The 23,857-nt window shown below is 35.1% G+C and overlaps 2 protein-coding genes and 1 long non-coding RNA gene across 5 annotated transcripts; 2 read left to right on the top strand and 1 right to left on the bottom strand.

Moving 5' to 3' along the window:
• The first annotated feature begins 273 nt into the window (after positions 1-273).
• On the top strand, positions 274-16,280 carry mst1 (macrophage stimulating 1). The gene is made up of 18 exons (XM_039692314.2): positions 274-431; positions 2,856-3,000; positions 3,491-3,606; positions 3,678-3,792; positions 4,646-4,782; positions 4,876-4,996; positions 5,190-5,308; positions 7,964-8,135; positions 8,222-8,352; positions 9,287-9,389; positions 9,577-9,713; positions 10,636-10,668; positions 10,755-10,869; positions 11,774-11,851; positions 11,931-12,077; positions 12,167-12,273; positions 13,973-14,112; positions 15,655-16,280. The coding sequence occupies exons 1-18, from the start codon at positions 377-379 to the stop codon at positions 15,814-15,816; spliced, it is 2,133 nt and encodes a 710-aa protein (XP_039548248.1). The 5' UTR covers positions 274-376; the 3' UTR covers positions 15,817-16,280.
• Positions 16,079-18,542, bottom strand: LOC148978137 (uncharacterized). The gene is made up of 2 exons (XR_016169568.1): positions 18,405-18,542; positions 16,079-16,519 (listed from the first exon to the last, which is right to left on the bottom strand). It is a non-coding gene; the product is annotated as an uncharacterized LOC148978137 (long non-coding RNA).
• Positions 16,513-23,565, top strand: LOC120494298 (uncharacterized). 3 transcript variants are annotated; one of them, XM_039693542.2, is made up of 7 exons: positions 16,513-17,833; positions 20,155-20,311; positions 20,385-20,468; positions 20,569-20,616; positions 20,916-20,948; positions 22,275-22,391; positions 22,547-23,565. In XM_039693542.2, exons 2-6 carry the CDS (start codon positions 20,207-20,209, stop codon positions 22,353-22,355), a joined length of 351 nt encoding a protein of 116 aa, XP_039549476.1. In that variant the 5' UTR covers positions 16,513-17,833; positions 20,155-20,206; the 3' UTR covers positions 22,356-22,391; positions 22,547-23,565. The 3 variants fall into 3 exon arrangements, with proteins under 3 accessions (XP_039549476.1, XP_039549475.1, XP_039549474.1); XM_039693541.2 differs by having other exon boundaries at positions 22,544-23,565; XM_039693540.2 differs by having other exon boundaries at positions 22,275-23,565.
• Positions 23,566-23,857: the final 292 nt, after the last annotated feature.

Here is a 23,857-nt window from a genome sequence, read left to right as displayed (position 1 = left end):
CAATACAGATCGTTTCAAAGCAGTTTAACAGTCATAATATAGGGAATTACAGTAACAGAGATTGTTTTGGCTTTACAGCAGCTCTAGAATAGAATAAAAATAACAATTACTAATAAAATAAAAGTTATTATTTGAGTATTAATGAACTGTACTAATTGTGGTTTATTTATTATTATTATTATTAGGTTATTAATGATGATGATGTGTTATTAATATTATTATTGGTTTGTTTCGGTCATATGTTTACTCTAGCCGTCTTTATTGGGAAATGTCCCGTTCGGTCAGAGTAAACACCCCCTTCATCAGTTGATCCAGTGGAGAAGAATCAAAGTCCCTCAGAAGAGCTCTGCTGCTGGACAAACGCAGCTCTTATACCATGAATGCACTCTTCTTTCTCACAGCGCTGGTGCTTTGGCCTGATGCAGCTCATGGTAAGATCAATCCTCTCAGAAACAATGCTTTCTTTTCACATTAAGTGTTTTAATACATTAAATATGGTGTTGTTTTTTTAGATAAACAGTGCGTAACTCAAATTGCTAGATGTGTAACTCCTTACAAGTATTTACCATGGTTCTACCCAAACACCATAATACAATGGTTAAAGATCCTATTCATTTTGTTTTTATACTTAAAAATAACTCCAACTGTGCTATTTTGGCTAAAACTATAGTTACCATGGTATATTTTTGTGAGGAACAGCAATTGATCCATATAAATAATGTTTATTTAAATAGGATGTTTTAAAGATAATATTTCAGTTGTGTAACTTTGACAAACAAAGTAAAAATGTGGAAATGCCATGGTAAAAGAATATGATTCAGTGCCATATATGATATGAAAGACATTGGTCACTTCCACAGACATGAAATTGTGGCAAAGTTGTGTTTTATGTCATGAACGCCTCTTTCTGGTCACATGTTCATGTAATGAATTTAAACACAGACATGTGTGTCACAGCTGTGTCAGATTCTGTTTACTGTAGTTATTTGGGCATCATGCGGGATTGTGTCATGCCACTGGGATTTTTGTGAAACAGATGTAGTTTGCAGATCCAAAGGTCATGTGTGTTTAAGCACCTCTGAGAGGACATGCATAATAACACAACACTACAAAAAGATCATAAAGAGTGTGCTGGAATCACTAATAATGCAGGGGGAAAGGTTTTTAGACAACGCATTCACTGTAAAAATGCTTTACAATAAAGAGTTGTGTCACACATAAAGAACTTATCTGATGCAGCAGAGAGGAGCAGCAACTGACAAAACTCGAAGAGTCTGTTTATTTCTATAGTTTGCATAGTAATTACAGCTATTACGTTCCTGTGTAGGCCTATATTGCGTGAATGAGGGTTGGTGTTTGGGCAGATATTGTCATTTGCGGTAGGAAGTATGGGTATGCCATATGGAACCGTTGCCACTGAACCGACATTTATGATGACCTTCGGGCTCAAACGGGTTGGCGGCGCATATGGTTGGGTTGTGGAGAGATTGTGGTTAGGTCACATGTGAACTATCATAGACATATACACTAGACCTCACCTTGGATACGGCAGTTCATTAGAACGAATGCGTCAATAGAGCCGCCATCTTGAAACAGGGGAGCCCCTCCACTTTAATGCATCAGCGTCAATGTAGTAGACACAGGTCTAACGGAAATAAAATCACCATAAATCATCATGAATGCGATTTTTCTTGTTTTTTTTTTGGTTTGTTCCAACGATCAGACATGTATTTATCATTGATTCCAGAAAGAAAAAAAAAATGTAATTTTTTTTTTTTTTTTTTTAAACATTCTTCCTAGTTCAGATTTCAATCCATGAACTTCATACGCTGCACAAAAGTCCGCCACCATCAATGAATTTGAAGTAAAGGCAGAGATAGCAGCTTTACCTAGCTACTTCCTATGACAAAACCCCTGTTCCAAGATGGCGGCGGTTTTGACGCATGCTTAGAACCCCCAGGTGAGGTCTAGTGTATATGTCTATGGTGAACTACGAGGAAGGAGCGACCTCAGCAGCAGGAGGGATGTAAAGGTCAGTAAGCTGGGCTGAGTTGAGTGGGCAAGTACACTGCACCCGTTAACGCCGGACAGAAGAGGAGTCACACCACCATATGGAAAGAAGCGTAAATGGATGGAGAAACATATCACTCTTAGAAGAAATGGTTCTATTTAGAACCAGAAATGGTTCCATCCCCCGCTTCATATTTGGAACTCCAAAATGGTTCTATATAGAACCATTTTTTTTTCTTCCATTCTTTTTTCATTTTTTGGTAAAAGGTTCTATTGGCCAAGTATGGAACCCCAGGGTTCTATATAGAACCCAGAGGAACCCTTTTTTTAAGAGTGTATAGAACCTTTTAGGGGTTCCAAATACATAGCGCTGAGAGAGTAGGTTACTGTAAAGCTACGTCTTAGTTTGTGCTTATCTTTGTGAAAGCCGAGTACAAATCAACATAAAGTTTTCTACTCTCGTGTAATGGAAATCTAATGTTAACAAATTGTTAAGTGTTATTCATATTTTAGACAGCATTGTTTTCATTTAATAACCGACTCAGAAAGTTGGTTTTGGGAGTTTTAGCTTCAACTTGGTTTTTGTTTATAACTAATTATGAACTAATTATGTAATAATTGATTATCTTTACAATGGAACTGAATCAACACTGAACTGACTTCAGCTGAGCAATGACACTATTTTCTTTTAGAGCTGCTGTATGTTTGCATCATTGAATCATGTTCCTGTTATTACTGTAACTGCTACAATCTGTGTTGAATAAAGCACTATAGAAATAAAGGTGACTTGAATTAAATCATGCTGGTATAGGAGTGACTAGTTGAGCCGTTCTGATGTTTAACAGCACACCGCAGCGCTCTCAATGACTTCCAGCGGACTGAGGGGAGAGAGCTGGTTCTGAAGTCCTGGAACGTAAACCGTCTGACTGAACTTCCGGGAATCACTTTGGAGGATTGTGCTAAACGCTGCACTGAGAGTCCAGAATGCAGGTCTCGTTTCCTCACTTTCATTTAAAATTTCAATGAAAATGTGTTCATTTAAATTGATATTAAATGTAATTAGTTGTTTCAGGGGGAGAGGGGTTTGTCTAGGACTTTACTACACTTTACATGCTTGTAATTTCAGAATTGTGTTGTTCAAATATATTAACTATTTAATAACACAGTGCAGTTAAAATTATAATCAAAGTTTAAAGCATGACAAATGATTATTTAAACGTTGATTTAAAATGCACTTTGAATTCGACATTATTACAAACGGCACTTTTTAAAACTGTCATGATGTAATATATTAATATATATTTTATGTTATACATTTTATTTGTAAGATTTTTTTTAAATTTGAAATACACTACAAGTGCACATTTAATATATTTTAGGCACACTTTTTTCACAAGGGAATACATTTTTTTATAATTTTTTTTTTTTTACAAGATGTATTTGAGTGCAGCTTTCTGACAAAAAGGAGTGAACTTTACAGAGCTTTCAATTATGAGTTTCGTCCGTCGGTGGTGTGTAAGCATCTACCCTGGGTGGGCGACGGAGTCAATGCAGACGTCAAGAGAAACGTGAACTGTGACCTATACGAGATGAAAGGTGAAAAACTGCTTCTCGAAGTGTGTTTCAGTATTTCGCGTATCAGAAAGTTAATGTTCTGCTGTACTCAGTCTATGTAAGGAAATGCATCGTGGGTAAAGGAGAAGACTATCGAGGGAAAGTGTCGACGACTATGAAAGGACGAACGTGTCAACAGTGGTGGTCGAAATTCCCTCATGACCACAGGTATGAGTCAGATATCATGTATAATCTGTTATAAAAATGTAGCTTTATGTAAAGATTTTGTATTTGAAACATTTTTTTGTAAGACAGCAATACTTACAGTGGTCTCGAAAGGTATTTGGACACGTTTAAAACTAAAACTTAAAACTACAAAATATCAAAGAAAGTGTCATCTGCAAAATGATGTATTAAGAAAGTAAATAGGATGTTTTGAAACTTGAAAGAGTCTCTCATGGTCACTAAGGCTGCATTTATTTCATTAAAAATGCAGTAAAAACGTTTTCTATTTGAATATATTTTAAGTTGTAATTTTCAGCAGTGTCACATGATCCTTCAGAAATCACTCTAATATGATGATTTTCTACTTAAGATACATTTCTGATCATTATCAATATTGGAAACACAATGAAAAAAAGTGATTTGTTGGTACAAAGTAAAAAAATTACATCAACTGGTTATGTAATCGGTTTACTTTAGCTACACTTAAAAAAAAATAATTTACACAAATCACATTTCTATAGTCAATTGAAAGTAAAAATACTCTTTCAACCAAAGAGATTTGTTTAATTAGCAATAAATTATAAATTATTATTTGGATTAACTTAATTTTTAAAACTTTTATATTAATTACACACAACATGAAATATCACCGATTTTTTTCTGAAAAAATAAGCCTTTCGTTGCTTAATATTTTGGTGGAAACCTTAGGATACTTTGATGAGTAGAACATTTATTTCAAATAGAAAAGTATAAATGTCTTATACGGACACTTTTGATCAATTGAACGCATGCTTGCTGAATAAACAGTAGTGTATATGTATTACTCTTTGATTCTTATAATGATATTATGGAATAGATGGACTCCGTCTGCTACTAATGGCCTGGAGCTGAACTATTGTCGTAATCCGGATGGCGACCGCATCGGGCCCTGGTGCTACACGACTGACCCTGAACGCAGATATGAGAGCTGCGACATCCCTCAGTGCAAAGACGGTGAGGCTCAATACTCAGATTGACAGCTCATTGTCATTTAAGAGCGTTTTCACTTACAGTTATAAGTGGTGTTTCTGTGTGTTTCTGCATTAGAGGTGTGCATCACATGTAATGGTGAAGATTACAGAGGTCAGGTGGATCACACGGTGAGCGGTAAAGAGTGTCAGAGATGGGACCAGCAGTATCCTCATCAACACATCTACCAGCCAGAAAAGTAAATATAACACAACCATGTAGCATAGGTGGTCACTCCACCTCTGGAAAGATGAATTTCATAGTGTCTGTATCCACGCTCAAATCTGCAGAAGCAACTGCAATTTTTGCTCTGAATTGTATCAACTGGTGTTGCAGTCACTTTAGGGTGGAGGCTGACATAATGTCTTTGGGCCTGATGTTTGTGTAACCAGATATCCTGATAAAAGTTTGGATGATAACTATTGCCGTAACCCGGACGCGTCTCCGGTGCCCTGGTGCTACACCACTGACGAGACGGTGGAGAGAGAGAGCTGTGATATACGCAAGTGCCGTGAGTATTTCCCATCCTTACCACCAGGAGAAATATTGCATTTCATGGTACTTTACAATTAAATGTTTCATATAGGCTTAGTTTTTTAATTGCATTACTTTTGGTATTTGCATGAAGATAACCTTGCTGCTGATAATAAATAAAATGTGTGATTTTATAAGCCTCAAAAACTAACAGGGTTCCCACGGGTCCTTGAAAGTTTGTGAATCTGAATTTTTTTTTTCAAGACCCTGGAAATTTTTTGAAAATAAACATACATAGATAGATGTCCTTGAAATTGCTTGAATTTATTTTTTGCAAGAAATTTACTGGAAAAAAATCCATATTATTACGGAGGCGTACTTTTTCATGAGAAAAAAAATTGCTCTGTTTTTCTGAATTAATGAGTTAATTTTTCATGAAAAAAAATGTTGTCTCTGTTTTTCTGAATTAATGAGTTAATTTTTCATGAGAAAAAAAGTTTTTCTCTGTTTTTCTGAATTAATGAGTTAATTTTTCATGAGAAAATATTTTTTTCTCTGTTTTTCTGAATTAATGAGTTAATTTTTCATGAGAAAAAAAGTTTTTGCTCTGTTTTTTCTGAATTAACTCGTTAATTCAGAAAAACAGAGCAAAAAAAAAATTCCATGAAAAATTAATTCGTTAATTCAGAAAAACAGAGCAAAAAAAAATTCCATGAAAAATTAACTCATTAATTCAGAAAAACAGAGCAAAATATTTTTTTTCTCATGAAAAATTAACTCATTAATTCAGAAAAACAGAGCAAAAAAAAATTCCATGAAAAATTGACTCGTTAATTCAGAAAAACAGAGCAAAAAAAAGTCCATGAAAAATTAACTCATTAATTCAGAAAAACAGAGCAAAATAGTTTTTTTTTCTCATGAAAAATTAACTCATTAATTCAGAAAAACAGAGCAAAAAAAAAAATTCCATGAAAAATTAACTCGTTAATTCAGAGAAACAGAGCAAAAACTTTTTTTCTCATGAAAAATTAACTCATTAATTCAGAAAAACAGAGCAAATTTTTTTTTCTCATGAAAAATTAACTCGTTAATTCAGAAAAACAGAGCAAAAACATTTTTTCTCATGAAAAATTAACTCAATAATTCAGAAAAACAGAGTAGATTTTTTTTCTTCAAGTGAATGCAATACGCCTCCGTATATTATGCCCTCTGCCCCATTAATGTGTTATTTTGCAATCACTTCTACTAGCTTGCTTGATTTATGTTAGTTACGCGCATTTATGCTTGACGTTAAGTGTTTCCAGCGTGAGATACTTTGTTTTGTACATTGCCATGACGTTCACTCACGCAAAACTAACAATGCATCCTACAATGTAACTTTGCTCTCACTTGAAATGTGTCCCCACATTAAGTCCTTGAATTTGAGGGTATTGCACATGGAAAGTCCTTGAAAGGTCCTTCAATTTGAAGTTAACCAATGTGGGAACCCTGACTAATACTGCACTGATAAAACCACCACTATAACAAAATATTAGCAACATCTGTGGTGCTTGGATAAAAGTTTATCTTGTTTGAATGCATAGCTATTTTTCAATTGACATCAAAGTAAGGACATTTTATAATCATTTGTAGTAATATCTTAAGAAAAGGTTCTATATAGAAACTTGAGTTCCATCAGGCACTTCATAAATACAGTATAACCTTTAGGCGATTCACATCATTGGATCATTTTATGTATTTATTTTTAATAAATGAATTTAATTTTAATATATTTTCAATTTGAATAACATTTTATGAATGAAGCACCTCAACCCCGGGTTATCGTCATTCTAAATCCTGCTTTTAACCCTGGGTTAAGAAAGCTTTCACACCTGTAATTAGATGCGGTGTTAGCACTTTGTTAGAATGTTATGTTAAATAGTTCAAGTGTGAAAAGCCCTATTGAATATAGGATATTTTGGGTATGAAGGGTTCTTAATACAAGTGAGTCGGGAACCCTAGGGTTCTGTACCGATCCTTATTGAACTGTTTTTGGAAGAATATGATACAGTTAGAGCATCTGACCAACAGCAGGGGTTAAACTGTCAAACCTTGACCTCTTTGCTTTATTATTCTTTATAAGATAAAGAGTGTAAACAGAAGCACTTTACATGCTGGATATACAGTGAGATTAGCATAGGCTTTGTGAAGAAATAAACACATGATGTCTGCAATATCCTTGGTTCAAAAGTCAAAGTTTATAGAGACATGTCAGAGATTAACTTGAACAAATACATTCTTTTAAGTCCGTTTTGATGCAAAGTCAACTTTAAAATGCTTGCACAACACTAATAACCTTTAAAAGTCGTTTGCATTCTGTTAGCAGTGCATGAATTTCAATCTCCATGCAAATCACTCGGATTATTATTCATTCATTCTGTTTAAAGGACACAGATCTTCATCTTCCCGGGGACATCACTGTCATTTCCAATTTCAAAGAGACAACTAAATAATCGAAAATCAGAAACTCGAGAGCACAACATTAATAGCAGTTTATTGCATTGGGTTCACATAAATTGTTCTGAATATGCATTGACAGATCCATCGGGAGCTTCAGAATATAGAGTTGGTAGGACAGCATGTGTCCTGTGTCCAGTAATACTAACTAAAGTCATTTTTAACTAGAATATACTACTCTCCTTTCATCCCGCAGCCGAGTCTCCCAAGCGGCGTCTTCGCTCCGGCTACACCACTAACTGTTTTCGGGGTCGTGGAGAGGATTACAGGGGCAAAGTCAACGAAACAACCTCTGGAATCCCTTGTCAGCGCTGGGACGCACAGAAACCCCACGAACACCCGTTCTTCCCCAAAACCTACGAGTGCAAGTGAGTGGACTTGAATGTGTCCTGAAAATCTATGGAACTGATTGTTGATTGTGACTTTTCTCTTTCTTTCCTCTTTCCACCTTTAGGGGTCTGGAGGAGAACTACTGCCGTAACCCGGACGGCTCGGAGGCGCCCTGGTGTTTCACGTCTATCTCTGATATGAGGACGGCTCTGTGTCTTCAGATCAAGCGCTGCGCGGATGACATTGAGGCCGAGGGTACAGATGGCGCCTACTAGTGGTTAAATACATCAACTGCAGTTTTATTTACATTAAATTTTGCCTGTGCTTTGTGGGAAGAGAAAACTTTGCACTTCATAATGACTGTATATACAGGCTGGGCTTTTCTTTTTACAATGTAATTAAAGGGATAGTTCACTTTTGAAATTAATTTTTGATATGTTTTAGCTTACCTCAAGGGCATCCAAGATGTAGGTGTCTTTGTTTCCACAGTAGTTTAAATTTTGATATTTTTAGGTCAAACCGTTGTCTGTCAGTCATATAATGGAGGTCTATGGTCACCACCTCAAAGAGCATGCACAGATAAGTTCAAATTAAACATGATTTAATGACTCGTAAATGCAAGCACACATTGATGGCCCTTGTAAACATACCAAAAATTAATTTCAAAGTTAACTATCCTTTTAATACTTTTATTCGGCAAGGGCACATTAAATTGAGTAAAGTGACAGTAAAGACACTCATAATGTTTAAAATATTTCTATTTAAAATAAATGTTGTTCTTTTTAACTTTCTTTTTCCTAAAAAAAAATGTCATTTTTTTTTTTTTTTTTACAAAAATATGAACCAGGACAACTGTTTGTTTGTTTGTTTTTTTTGATATTGATGTTTTTTGAGCAGCAAATCATCATATTAGAATGATTTCTGAAGGATCATGTGGCACTAAAGACTTAAGTAATGATGCTGAAAATTCAGCTTTGATCACAGGAATAAATTACAATTTAAAATATATTAAGTTTTTTTATAGTGAAATATAATATACTGTTTTTACTGTATTTTTGATCATATACAGTAAATGCAGCATTGGTGAGCAGAAGAGACATCTTTTAAAACATTAAAAAAAAAACATAGTCAGCTCAAACTTTTGAACAGTATTGTAAATAACCAGATTTTTTTCCCCTCCATAAACCAGATTGCTATAATGAAATCGGCAAAAACTATCGGGGTGTTGTCCGCAAGACACGTAAAGGTATTCTCTGCCAGAAATGGAGCGTCAATACACCTCACAAAACCAAGTAAGTCTAACAAATGTTCACCATAGGATCACACAAATGCATAAAGCGTGTTTTATCCTATGGAAAATTATAGGAAAATGTCAATTTAATCACAGAAATAAGCTTTCCATTCTTGTCTGTCTCATCTAAAGCAGGTTTATTGCTGTATGACATATATTCAAGATAATTTATCCACATATATTTGCAGGATAAACCCCCAAACACACCCAGAGGCCAATCTGACCGACAACTACTGCAGGAACCCAGATGGAGACCACCACGGACCCTGGTGCTACACCTCTGACCCCAAAACTGAATTTGACTACTGTGCCATCAAGCAGTGTGGTAAAGTGACCGTGTTTATAGATATAGGCCAGATTTACTAATCGTGGCAGATTAGTGTGAGAGCGCAATACCAAACAAGCCATGAAAAAGTGATCTTCTGACGACAAGCGAATTAAAGATCACAGACTCAGTCAGATCATTTCCATAATGACCATTTTACAAAGTCTTGTTTTTGGGGTGTACTAAAATATGTTTTCATGCTTGATTGTTAAAAAAACGCATTATTTTTCATATAGTTTACATTATTACAGCCTCTCTCTCCCCAGTCTGATTCGAACGCAGCATTCGGTTCATGTTTCGATGAAGCCCTTCCTTCTGAAATGTCATTCCTCTTACCATAAACATGAGTTTCATCTGCTCAGGTGTAAATATTAAAGGGATAGTTCACTTTTGAATTGAATTTTTGGGATGTTTTAGCTTACCTCAAGGGCATCCAAGATGTAGGTGTCTTTGTTTCCGCAGAAGTTTCAATTTTGATATTTTTAGGTCAAACCGCTCTTGTCTGTCAGTCATATAATGGAGGTCTATGGTCACCACCTCAAAGAGCATGCACAGAGAAGTCCAAATTAAACATGATTTAATGACTCATAAATGTAAGCACACATTGATGGCCTAAGACACGAAATGAGCGGTTTAAGTGAGAAAACGAACAGATATATCGCTAACACCAAAAACAGATTTTGTTCAAGCTGTTAGTAAATCTGGCCCTAAAAATACTATAGTGAAATGTGTTAGTACCAAATGAGCTATTTTTGTGAAATTCTGCAAGCACAATTATTAATAATTATTAGTCTTTATTTTATTTCGTTTTTATAATTTTTTATAATCATTTCTTATTTAGAATTATGCATTAATAATAGTAATATTAACTAATTTAATGATTTATCTTTTATTTTCTGTGTGCTCCTTTATATTGTAATAGCTGGGGAGAAAGTGCCAATCATCGGGCCAACAAGTAAGTCAAAAACATACAGAGAGAGTGGTACAGACTCTGATGTGTGCAATTGTGCTTCTAATATAATGATCCATGTGTGTAAACAGCGGAGGTTGTGTTTAACGAGTGTGGAAAGCGTGACGACCGTCGTGTCAAGTCCAAGTTAAGAATAGTGGGCGGCACACCTGGAAACTCTCCCTGGACCGTCAGCCTTAGAGACCGGTTAGTCTTCTTACTATTTTTTGCCCAAATAAACGGGCCCAAAATGTCACTTTATGAAAGTAAAATAGATTTATGAACAGTGTAACCTGATGAGTTTGTTCAACTCAAACCGTTTGAGGCAACCGATTGCCTTAAATCATTTAAGTTTATTAACTCAAACAATTTAAGCATAAAAAAATATTTGATTTGTTTCCAAGTAACTCAATATCTTATTGTTTAGATAACTTGGGTAAATAAAGTTAATAGTACTAATCTATGAAGTCACTGTAAACCCGAATAAGTTGGCAGAACTTAAATCACTTTTAATAGAATAAACCTAGCTTTAAAAGCTAATCTGCTGACAAAGTAAATGCTAACATATTAGAAACACTATTTTATAAGCACTTACAAGCACTTGCTGTATGAGCGTAACAATATAAAGGGATAATTTGCTCTCAAATCAAGCTGAATGCACCACTTGTCACCATAATGGTAACTATCCTAAAGCCAACATTAACAAACATAACAAAACATTAATCACTACTAAATCTCATTAATCTTACACAAAATAAACATTTAATTTTAGCACTTAATTTTAGCATTTACACTCTCTTTCGAGTGCCATCGGCAAAGCATGCTGGGAAATAGTATTCCAGCCATTTCAGTTAAACTTAAGTTCGTCTAAATTAAAATAAATAATTTCATAAAACTCAAAACAATGAAACAGTTCAGTTTACTTAAAATATATCAGTTCTGTGAACTTGAAAGAAAAAGAAAGTGCTAAATACTCATAAAAATTAATTTGACTGAACTAATTCGTTGAATTTAAGTTTGTCCTACTCAAACCAATTAATTATTTTGACCGTTAGGGTTTACAGTGCTATGTTGCCTATTCTGAGCTGATTAAGTCTCCTTATCTTCACAGGAAAGGCAATCACTTCTGTGGAGGTTCTCTGGTCAATTCTGAATGGGTCATCAGCACCAAACAATGCTTTTCTTCCTGGTAACTCATGGTAAATTCATAGTTGGACAATACGGGCGTTTTGACACATGTTCACGTGATTGTTTGTGATTGTGTGCAGTTACGTGGATCTCACAGGATATAGTGCTATGATGGGCACCTTGTTCCGTGATCCAAAGGAAGGAGATCCAGATAGACAAACCATTGCTCTCACCAAGATCGTCTGCGGCCCGTCTGAATCACACCTGGTCATGCTTCAGCTAGAAACGTACATCACACACAAACACATTTACACATGCAGATTTTGGACGTGTACCATGGTATCTAATAGACACGTATGTCGCTCTTCTCCTGCAGTCCTGCCCAGTTTAATGATCGTGTGTCTCAAATCTGTCTTCCTCCTGAGCGCTACATCGTGCCAGAGGGGACCGTCTGTGAAATTGCTGGTTGGGGAGAAACAAAAGGTGATTAAAAAAAAAATCAATTGTAGTCTTTTATTCGTTTCCACAAAAATATTAAGCTGCGAAACTGTTTCTTGAGCATCAAATCTGCATATTTGAATGATTTCTGAAGGATCATGTGACACTGAAGACTGGAGTAATGATGCGGATTCAGCTTTGATCATAGAAATAAAATGGCTGGATTAATTGCGATGAATCGCATCCAAAATAAAAGTTTGTGTTTACATGTGTACTGTGTATAATTATTTTGTATATAAAAATTCACACACGTGCATGTATATATTTAAGAAACTGTGTTATTAATATATAGAATATTTAGAATAAATATCTATACAGAATATTCATGCAAATATTTCTTAAATATATACATGCATGTGTGTGTATTTATATATGCAAAATAATTATACACACTACACACATATATTATGTAAACACAAACTTTTATTTTGGATGCGATTAATCGTTGCCGAGCACTAATTACAATAGAAAACTATGGAAGCTTGTTTCCGCCATTGAATAAAAAATATTATAAAGAATTGTGACTTTTTATCTTACAATTCTGACTTTTTTTCTCACAATTCTGACTTTTTTTCTCACAATTGCGAGTTTATATCTCACAATTCTGACTTTATTTCTCAGAATTGCGTGATATAAAGTCGCAATTGCGAGTTATAAAGTCAGAATTGTGTGTTATAAAGTCAGAATTGCGAGATATAAAGTCAGAATTGCGAGATATAAAGTCAGAATTGCGTGATATAAAGTCAGAATTGTGAGATATAAAGTCGCAATTCTGAGAAAAAAAGACAGAAGTGTGACTTTTTTTCTCACAATTGCGAGTTTACATCTCGCAATTCTGACTTTATAACACATAATTGCGAGTTTATATGTCGAAATTCTGACATCTTTTCTCAGAATTGTGAGATATAAACTCGCAATTGCGACTTATTAGGCCAATTCTTTTTCCCCCATCAGAAGAGTTTAAATCTCACAATTCTGACTTTATATCATGCAATTCTGACTTTAAAACTCGCAATTGCGACTTTATATCACGCAATTCTGACTTTATAACTCGCAATTGCGACTTTATATCACGCAATTCTGACTTTATGTCTCGCAATTCTGACTTTATAACTCGCAATTGCGACTTTATATCACGCAATTCTGACTTTTTATCTCGCAATTCTGACTTTATAACTCGCAATTGCGACTTTATATCTCGCAATTCTGACTTTTTATCTCGCAATTGCGACTTTATATCACGCAATTCTGACTTTATATCTCGCAATTCTGACTTTATAACTCGCAATTGCGACTTTATATCACGCAATTCGGACTTTTTATCTCGCAATTGTGAGAAAAAAAGTCAGAATTGTGAGATAAAAAGTCGCAATTATTTATTTTATTTTTTTATTCAGTGGCGGAAACAAGCTTCCATAGAAAACAGTTATTTAAAATTGTAATGATATTTGACGGTGCAAATGTTTGTCCTGCAGAGAGGATAATATACCTCTGAAAATGTTTATTCTTATTCACATTTTTCCAAAGTAGGAAGCTATCGTTTTGTGCATCATTTTTACTCTCAATGTGCACAAAAATCTTAGATGTAAAATCTGATGCTGAAAATACAGTTTTTTGGACCCACCCATCCAGTTTTGCATTCTTTCCTTCCCGCATTGATCTTCTCTTCTTCTCTCTCTCTCAGGAAAGGGGGATGAAACTGTTCTGAATGTGGCTCAGATGCCCGTACTGAGCAATAAAGACTGTAACCCATATTTCAAGGGTCGTGTCCGTGAGAATGAGATGTGCACCATGCCGTTCCAGGCTGGAGTGGGCGCCTGTGAGGTACTGATGTGTTGACCTGTTGGTTGTGCCTTTTAACAACATATAAGTTAAAGGAGTAGTTCACTTTAAAAAAAAACTTTTGCTGATAATTTACTCACCCCCATGTCATCCAAGATGTCCATGTCTTTTTTTCTTCAGTCGAAAAGAAAATTAAAGTTTTCGATGAAAACATTCCAGGATTTTCTCCATATAATGGACTTCAATGGGGTCCAAACAGTTCAAGGTCCAAAAAGCAGTTTCGGTGTGAACTGAAAACTGTTCAAAGGGCTTTAAACGATTCCAGACGATGAATAAGGGTCTTATCAAGCGAAACGATCGCTCATTTAAAAAAAAATAATAATAAAGTTTAAGTTTTATAAGCTCAAATGCTCGCCTTGCTCTGTTCTGTGATGGGCGTTTGTGACTCTCCTGTTCGAACTCGTTCATCAAAATGAACAAATCTTTTCCCGAGTCAATTCGTTCATTTCGTTCATTTCGTTCATTGAATGAACCAAATCACTCAGATTTGGTTCAAATTAAAAAAAGATTCGTTCAATAAAGTGCATTATATGGAGAAAAATCCTGGAATGTTTTCATCAAAAACCTTAATTTATTTTCGACTGAAGAAAGAAAGACGTGGACATCTTGGATGACATGGGGGTAAGTAAATTGTCAGCAAACGTTTTTTTAAAAGTGAACTACTCCTTTAAAGTCTGCATGAAACAGAAGTCACGATAGTCTTTTCTTCCGTATTACGACGCATATCAGAGTGAAACAGCATCTGGAACAAGAACGAATGTTCTTGGAAAGATCGAAATGGTCGTGGTTTGCTATTGGTGGATCTCATGTGAGTGACAGGTTGCCCCGCCCTCATCATCAGAGAAGAGAAGAGATGAGCTGCAAGAAGAGGAGAAATTAATTTAATTTAAGATTAGGATGCACATGAATTTAAAAAAAAGATGTTTGCGTATAAATATTCCTTTAAAAAACAGATTTGTCAATTCTAAATTCACGGTGACTTTAAGAATCACTACATAATGAAAGCATTGCTATTTAATTTGAGAACAAATATGACTTAATGTGAGAGTTGTGATTCATGTGTAAAGACCAGAGCTTCTTAAATGTCTGTTTTGACATGAAAAAGTAGTTTGCACTGAACTGCACACATAATCATTCATAGTTAGTAAATAAATAAGCTTTTTTTTTAGTAGAAATGCATCCCATATTATTCGTTGTTGATGTCAAAGGCTGTGTCTATTCTTATATTTCATAAATTCATCTGTCTTTTGGTAGGAGTTTTATTTATTTGAAGCATTTTTGTATGATAAACATGTCAAATCTGTGTCTTAAAGTAAAACTACCACTGGTCTAGATGCCGCTTAGCTTGCAAAAAATCTTGCAAAATGTGTGTTTAAAAGTGAAGCATTCAGTGCTTCAAACATTTTCATTCTATGCGTTTGTGCTGCTACACGAGTTTCAAGTTCTGCTTTTGCAATAGTGTGGATTGTGAAATGAGTAAGATGTGCAGGTGCCCTGTAACGTTCCTCTTTGTCACTCTTTCAGAGAGACTACGGTGGCCCTCTGGCCTGTCAGAACAGCGACTGTTGGGTTCTGGAGGGGGTCATCATACCCATGCGCCGCTGCGGACACTCGGGACAGCCAAACATCTTCATCCGTGTGTCTGTGTATGTGGATTGGATTAAGAAGGTCATGGAGATGACCTAGCTAGACCTGCTCATAACGCAACACAACACAACACACACATGACAGCAGCATGACTTTACAAGACATTTCACACTGCCTCATCTTCATATATATATATATATATATATATATATATATACTGTATATATATATATGTATAGATACACTGCTCAAAAAATAAAGGGAACACTAAAGTAACACATCATAGATCTGAATGAATGAAATAATCGTATTAAATTTTTTTTTCTTGTTTTTACTTTTTAAGTGTTGTTTAAGTGTTCCCTTTATTTTTTTGAGCAGTATATATATATTAAGTAGATGGAATGTAATATACTTAAAAATGTGTTTTTATAAGATTATGTAAGCATTTTTGTGTCGTTCTGAATTTGAATTTGGGGGTTTAATTGACATTAAGATTTATGAATAAAATGAATACAGGTGCACATAAATTTACATTAAAACTGACATCACCACTCTGAACTATATTGAACTTTGTAGAATTAATTATTAATAAAGTATTCAAAATTCTGTTTTTTACCCGCCAACATTCATCTAATGTCGTCACACAGAATCACAATTAGTTATTAATCCCAGTAATTTGCTGCAGTTGTTACTGTATATATAGAATCCTTTTAAAGGGTTAGTTAACCCCCAAAAGTGTAATTATCCCATAATTTACTCACCCTCAAGCCATTCCAGGTGTAAATGACTTTCTTCTTTCAACCTAACACAATCAGAGTTATATTTAATATATAGAGAGAGTTTTTGAAGCTCCAAAAAGTGCATCCATCAATCATAAAAGTAATCCCACATGGCTCCAGGGGGTTAATAAATACCCCTGAAGCATTTATGTAAGAAAATATCTATTATATATATATATATATATATATATAACTTTATAATCACTGGCATACAGTTACGCAATGGTTTTGATGTGGCTTTGTTAGGAACTTTTTTTGCTGAAGAAGCAAAACTACAACATGTAAATTACTCTTTAACTTAGTTTATTTAACTGTATTATAATATCAAGGAACTCATTATTAAGGCATTGTTTTCCCCCATAACTTCATTTTTGGGGCATTTTTGTTCATTTTTATGGCATCATTCAGCTTGTCCGAGATGGTGTGATTGAGTAGAGGAGGCGGGGCTAATTAGCATATTCATGATGAGCATAAAGAGTACACTCGAGCTATTTTAGGCATAGATTAATTCTTATCACAGGGGGTAATTGAGTCGTTCTGATTTATCAAAGATGGTCAATTATTGACTGCAGGGGGTCTATATTTATATTGCATTATTTTTGTCAACAAATACCCAAATTATATGATATGGTAGGCTAGTAGCCTATCATCATGTTTTTTTTTCGGGTGGTGGTGGTGGGGTAATTAATGATTAAAACCCGATCAAATCTAATCTATCTACTTCATAGAAATACCACGGTACTTTTAGGGACTTTTGTTAGTGCTTTCTCATTCTTCTGCTAATGACTAATTTTTGTTTTCTTGAAATACTTATTTAGGAGAAGAAAAAAAACCTGATTACTCATTCCTTGTCTTGTCATCACTGTAGCTAACGGCTAATATTCTTGTAAACTGGTAACATATCACTGTTGTCGGTAGTTTGGTAACTGCATTTTAAATGGGTTTTATGGGCGTCATGCTTGTGACGCGATGCCACAGACTGTACAAACAAGCCACCAAGTGAACCAATCAAAACAGCTGCCTATGCGGCAAGAAAACGCGACGCGACGTCGTCAGCAGCATCCAGCAAAGGAAGCGATTTAGCCTGACATGAAAGATGCAATTACAAACGGCAAAAGAAGAACTGCAGAGAGCCTTGGCTAGAAGAAGACGAGCTAAAAGAAGCGTGGCGCTTCAGTTCATCTCTGAGCGAATGATTGACGTGAGGAGGGGAGGGGCGGGGCCAGAAATGATGTCAATCATGTTATGTTGACGTACAGACTCGCGGTCTTCATCACACGCGACGCCGCTGCTCAGGTGAACGCTGAACGCAAAGTGCTGAGGACAACGTAAACAAGGTAAATTGCTCTACACTAAATGTCAACTTATGACATTTTTTTGTTTTTAAACAAATCAGTTTTGTTAATGCTTAAGTTGTGTCTTTATCTGGTGATGATATCTGAATATCTCACGCAATTTTGAATATAGCCATGCTACAAAAGGACAGTACTGTACATTTGGCACCTTTTTAAAATGAAGAAATTGACGTAAATTAAGAAATAGAATTGAAAATACATTTAAAAAACTTTTTAGTTGCTATGTTATTCTTCAGAGTACCCTGGAACCACATAAATACCATGGTACATTTCAATGCAATGAAAGAATGCCTGATACTATCACTGTACCATGGTGCCACAGCCATAGTAAGTTTTAAGAAGTGTACAGTATTGCTGAATGCCATTCATGGTACACCAAAACCATATCATATTGCTCTACCAGGGTATTTGCATCTAGAATACCATTGTATATGCCCAAAAATGTCATTGCCATGGTACTATCTAAAAAACAACAACATTGTACATGATGTTTTGTCCTCAAAAACATGCTAATCCCATGGTACGTGATTACTTAGTTACTTAGTTTCATTACCTCCTCTGTTGTTGTGTTTATCTCTGACGTGCTTCTCTTCTGTGCCCGCTGAAGTTATGTAGTGTCTGTAATAATATTGTGTGTCTCCCTCTTTAAATGTTGTTAAGGCTGTGTTTGAATCCTTAGGACACCGCGAAGCGTGCTCGTTTCACGACCGCCAGCTACATTTTTCTGGAGGTCTGAGAGTATGTGAAAAATGTGGGCTGTCGTAATTGCCCACCATATGGAAAAATATTGTAAAGACCTCACTGAGTAGCTAGTGTACCATTCCCGTCCATTCCAGATTTAATTATAGTTTACTAATTTTTTACTTTTTAATTTCTGATGTGTTGGTCTATATTCAAAAACACATGATAAACATAAAATGTGGCACGATTACGGTACATTTATGTACTTTTTTTTTATTAGTGTGGTACAAAAAGTACCTTATTATTACCACAACATGTTTTTTTTGTCATCTACCACTATGGGAATTCTTTGAAGTTCCTTACATTGACTTTTAAATACCGTTGTATATGAACATGCTAATCAAACAGTTCAATAGCACATGGTATTATTTTGGTAAAGCTTATTAGGTTTTCTCATTAGGAGTCACTGAGACATAGTTTACAGTGTAGAGCGGTTAGTTGCGGTATGCATGAGAGGAACATGGAAAGTTATGTTTCATGTGAATAGATGCCATTGAACAGGCTCCTAGAAGATCCCTCTCTGCCAGCAGGGGTTAAATAAGCTGTCATTGATGAAATTCATGTGTATATACATTCACAGCCAATAAATGACATATGATCATATGAACGTGTAGCTGTAGGATGAATATGATGATATTGACTAGTAAATACTGAACATTGAAATTACTCTTGTGTTTTCTTAGGTTTATATATATATATATATATATATATATATAGAGAGAGAGAGAGAGAGAGAGAGAGAGAGAGAGAGAGAGAGAGAGAGAGAGAGAGACTTTATTTTTGTGGAATCGCCCCAAGTTGTTACTGTTAAAACTATGACTAATGTCTGTGTGATTGTAGGAATGAGAAGATGATGTCAGAGCATGAGGACTATAGGAGATGATTTTTGTTCAAATATAAAGTGACCGTATTAAACTAATGGCAGTGCGTGACTAACGAGGACAAAGCCATTTAACCTCTCACGCATCAAACCACTATGATTTTTATTTAGCCTAACTATTTGTTAGTTACATAGTTTGCTATGAAAAAAAAATGAAACACATGGTCAAATATTTGCTAGTTTCATGTCTTTTTCATTTTCTTTTCACATAATGAAATAACTAAAACTCAAATCAATATTTTATATCTATAAATGTATTTATTTAATAAGTAGCCATGTTATAAGCTGGTTAATGTGCAGTAGTATATGAAGAGTTCAGATGCAAAAGCCTCTAAGTGCCATTTGAAATTTTCTTCTAAAATTATAATTTTTATCAAGCTTGTATATTTAAGTTCAGTGATTTCATTTAAATGGCAATGATAATTACCTACTAATTGTTATTTAAGTGAAATTACTGAACCTAAATTTACAAGTTTGATAAAAATCATCATTAAAGAAGAAAATTTCAAATGGCATTTAGAGGCTTTTGCATCTGAACTCTTCATATGTAAAATAAAGAACTCTCCTCGGTCTTTATTTTGCAATACATTCCAGCTGACTGTACAAATTGTTGGCTTTTTCTACATCCATCGAATTGTCCATTAACCATATCTCTCTCCATTTCTTTCTATATCCACTCAAGTCTCGTTCAGATTGTGTGTGTCCATGCATGTGTGAGGTGTTCTGGGGTCAGGATGGACGTGGAGGAGACCGAATCAGGTCAGATGGAGACAGTGGCCCCAGGAGAAGAGCCACCAGCTCCCAAACGCAGCAGAGGACGACCTCGCAAACAACCACAGGTCAGAGAGATGCAATGATGGAGGGAGGGATATTAAGTAAATTGAGCTAAACCAAGTGAATTGATTCCCTCAGGAGCCTGTTGAACCCTCAGCTCCCAAGAGGCCGAGAGGAAGACCAAGAGGCAGTAAAAATAAAGACCAGCGGGTCACAGCCAAAGTAAGACAACTCGCTGGAGTGCTCTTCCACTGAAGCTCACCGATTCTTGTTCAAGACATATAACATGTGCTCTCTTTCCTCCATCTGCTTTTGGATGCAGGTTGAGCCACTGAGAGAACGAAGACCTCGAGGTAGACCACGAAAATGGGTGAGAATCACACACTTTCCTTACTCTGCGACAGTTGATGAACTCAAATATAACAGATAAAAATACTTTAAGCTTTCAGCATTCATAAATGGTCTGGATAGACTAGATGAGGATGTCTCCATTGTTTATCATCATAGGAAATTCTTTTTTCAATAATATGACCCCTTTTAATATGAAATTAAACATTACACTATTTACTTGATTAGATATTAATGTTAAGTGCACATGATTACTTTATTCTTTCCCGTTAAATGGAATGTGTTGAGTTGGCAGAAACCTTCTTTTTCTCTCATTTTTAGCCTCAGAAGACCATTCATCAGGAAGAACAGCAGGTAAAAAACTGCATATGCTTATTTATATATATAGAAAGTTCAGAATAACAGCATTTATTTGAAATAGAAATATTTTTGAGACATGATGTTTTTCACTTTAATGCATCAATTTAAAGTAGTTCACTTTAAAAAAAAAACTTTTGCTGATAATTGACTCACCCCCATGTCATCCAAGATGTCCATGTCTTTCTTTCTTCAGTCGAAACGAAATTAAGGTTTTTGATGAAAACATTCCAGGATTTTTCTCCATATAATGGACTTCAATGGGGTCCAAACAGTTCAAGGTCCAAAAAACAGTTTCAGTGCAAACTGCAAACTGTTCAAAGGGCTTTAAACGATTTGAGACGATGAATAAGGGTCTTATCAAGCGAAACGATCGCTCATTTAAAAAAAATAACAAAGTTTAAGTTTTATAAGCTCAAATGCTCGCCTTGCTCTGTTCTGTGATGCGCGTTCCTGACTCTCCTGTTTGAACTCGTTCATCAAAATGAACAAATCTTTTTCCGAGGCGTTTGGTTCATTCAATCACCGAAATGAATGAATTGACTCAGAAAAAGATTCGTTCATTTTGATGAACGAGTTCGAACAGGAGAGTCACGAACGCGCATCACAGAACAGAGCAAGGCGAGCATTTGAGCTTATAAAACTTAAACTTTGTTATTTATTTATTAAATGAGCGATCGTTTTCGCTTGATAAGACCCTTATTCATCGTCTAGATGACATGGGGGTGAATTATCAACAAAAGTTTTTTTTTTAAAGTGAACTAATCCTTTAATGCATCCTTGCTGAATAAAAGTATTCATGTAATAATATACAATTAAAAATATTGTCGTTTAACGAAGAAAGAGACATTTAATTGCTTGTCTAGAGTTACAGTGCTCACATTACAAGAAGACAAGTGTTCATAGAAATGTTTTTCACTAGATTTAATTTAAAAAGACTCGAATTAATAATGAAACTCGACTAGTCGAGTCGATTATTTTCATTATCCGTCATGTTGATTCGTTTTCTGCAGCCCTGCCGCCCATAAAGAACAAAATGAATGTCATCCTATCCGTTAAACACTTAACCTGATAAACATGTCAATCAGTGACTGTCAAAAGTAGCCGGTCTTTTTGAAGTGAAACCCAGAAATGTGTTCAGAAACCGTTTAGAAACTCCCCGTTACTCAAACAATTCACAGGTTAGAACAGAACTAAATGACTCAGTGAGTTTAAGGGAAATCCAGTAGAGCTCCTTACATTTCTTGGTTTCCTGTCCCAACTGTCGTGATTCTCAGGTCACGCACACACATTCCTCATGTGTTCTCTTTCCCCTGCTCTTAGACGGCTGAAGGGGCGGAGCCAACAGAAGACCCGCCCACTCAGATTTCACCTGCTGCGTTAACATCACAGGAGAGCGACTAGAGCTACCTCACTGATGACTTTGATACTTCGTCAGGGGTAATTCTCCATCTCAACTGCCTTCACGTACACTGGAAAAAATCAAAACGTGCCAGTGCTCAAATCAGACATCCTTACTACATTTCTAATTTCATAAGGTACCCTTGAATCAATAATAATCACTCATCTTTTTATTTTATTTTTTTATCTAGCAGACGCTTTTATCCAAAGCGACTTACTTACATCTTTGTTGTGGACACCTTTTCATTTATCATGGATTCTTAAAGTCAACAAGAATTTCAATTTGAACTGGTTTGCTTTCTTAAAACACATTTTTGTGCACAATTTTGGTGGCCAGACACCGTAGTATGTCTTACAGCCCGTTCACACCAAGAATAATGACTATAGTGATAACACCATATAGTCCACACCAGCAGACGATATTGTTCTGACGATAAAGCAGGATGGATTCTGATTGGCTGTCAATTTTATCGTTCATCGCTGGAAGGAAGATGGTGTCGTTATCGTTATAGTTGTGGTGTTAACTCTGCTATTTGTTTTTATTTAGAATTTTATTTTCCTTTATTTTTATCATTATAGTTATTGTCCTTGGTGTGAACTGGGCTTTTATTACTTAAAATGACATGAACTTGTTATGTTCAAGACATTTATTTAATGTTCAAGATCTTGGGATTTAAAAATCATCTGATGCCTGATGATGGGTTATATTAAGTCTGTTTAATCATGTACTTCTCAGGATTCTGGAAACAACATATGACCAAAGCTTGAAATTGCTCATCATTTTTAAGTTGAAACATTTTTAATGATCATTTTTTTTAAGTATTATTTCTTTGGGTAACACTTTAAAATAAGGTTCATTAGTTAACATGAACTAAGAATAAACAATAAATCTATAGCATTTAATAATCTTGGTTAATATTAATTTCAGCATTTATTAATACATCAAAGGTTGTATTTCAGTTAATGCACTAACATGAACAAACAATGAAGGACTGTATTTTTATTAACTAACATTAACAAATGTATTGCTCATTGTTAGTTCATGCATTAACTAATGAACCTTATTGTAAAGTGTTACCTTTTATTGTTTTAGTTTAATGTTTACAGTGGAATGAATAGATTCTATCGTGTCTGTTTACACCAAACAGAAATGATGACTTCATCAGTGATGTAAATGCTCATCAACAATCATAAGTGTCATTCAGTACCTCAACACCAGAAACCTCAGTGAATTTGTTTGCTCACTCGACACAATGGGTCATTTGTCATTTGTTACATTTGAGAAATGCATATATTGTCAATGCAGACTTTGGAACAGTATATTATTTTGGCACTATATTATAACAATTAGCTTCTTTTTTTTTTTGTACTGCTCTGAACTGTGTTATTGCGCTGATATAAAGGTGATGTTTACAACATGACTGATGTTTAAAGCATCTCCCATTGACAATACAGTTACTGTAAAATGCTCTTAAAGGAGTAGCTCACTTTTAAAAAAAACTTTT

This window comes from Pimephales promelas, chromosome 8, assembly GCF_988280905.1.
Source record: "Pimephales promelas chromosome 8, fPimPro1.hap1.1, whole genome shotgun sequence".
NCBI classification, from domain to species: Eukaryota; Metazoa; Chordata; class Actinopteri; order Cypriniformes; family Leuciscidae; genus Pimephales; species Pimephales promelas.
This window is presented reverse-complemented; position numbering and strand designations above follow the sequence as displayed.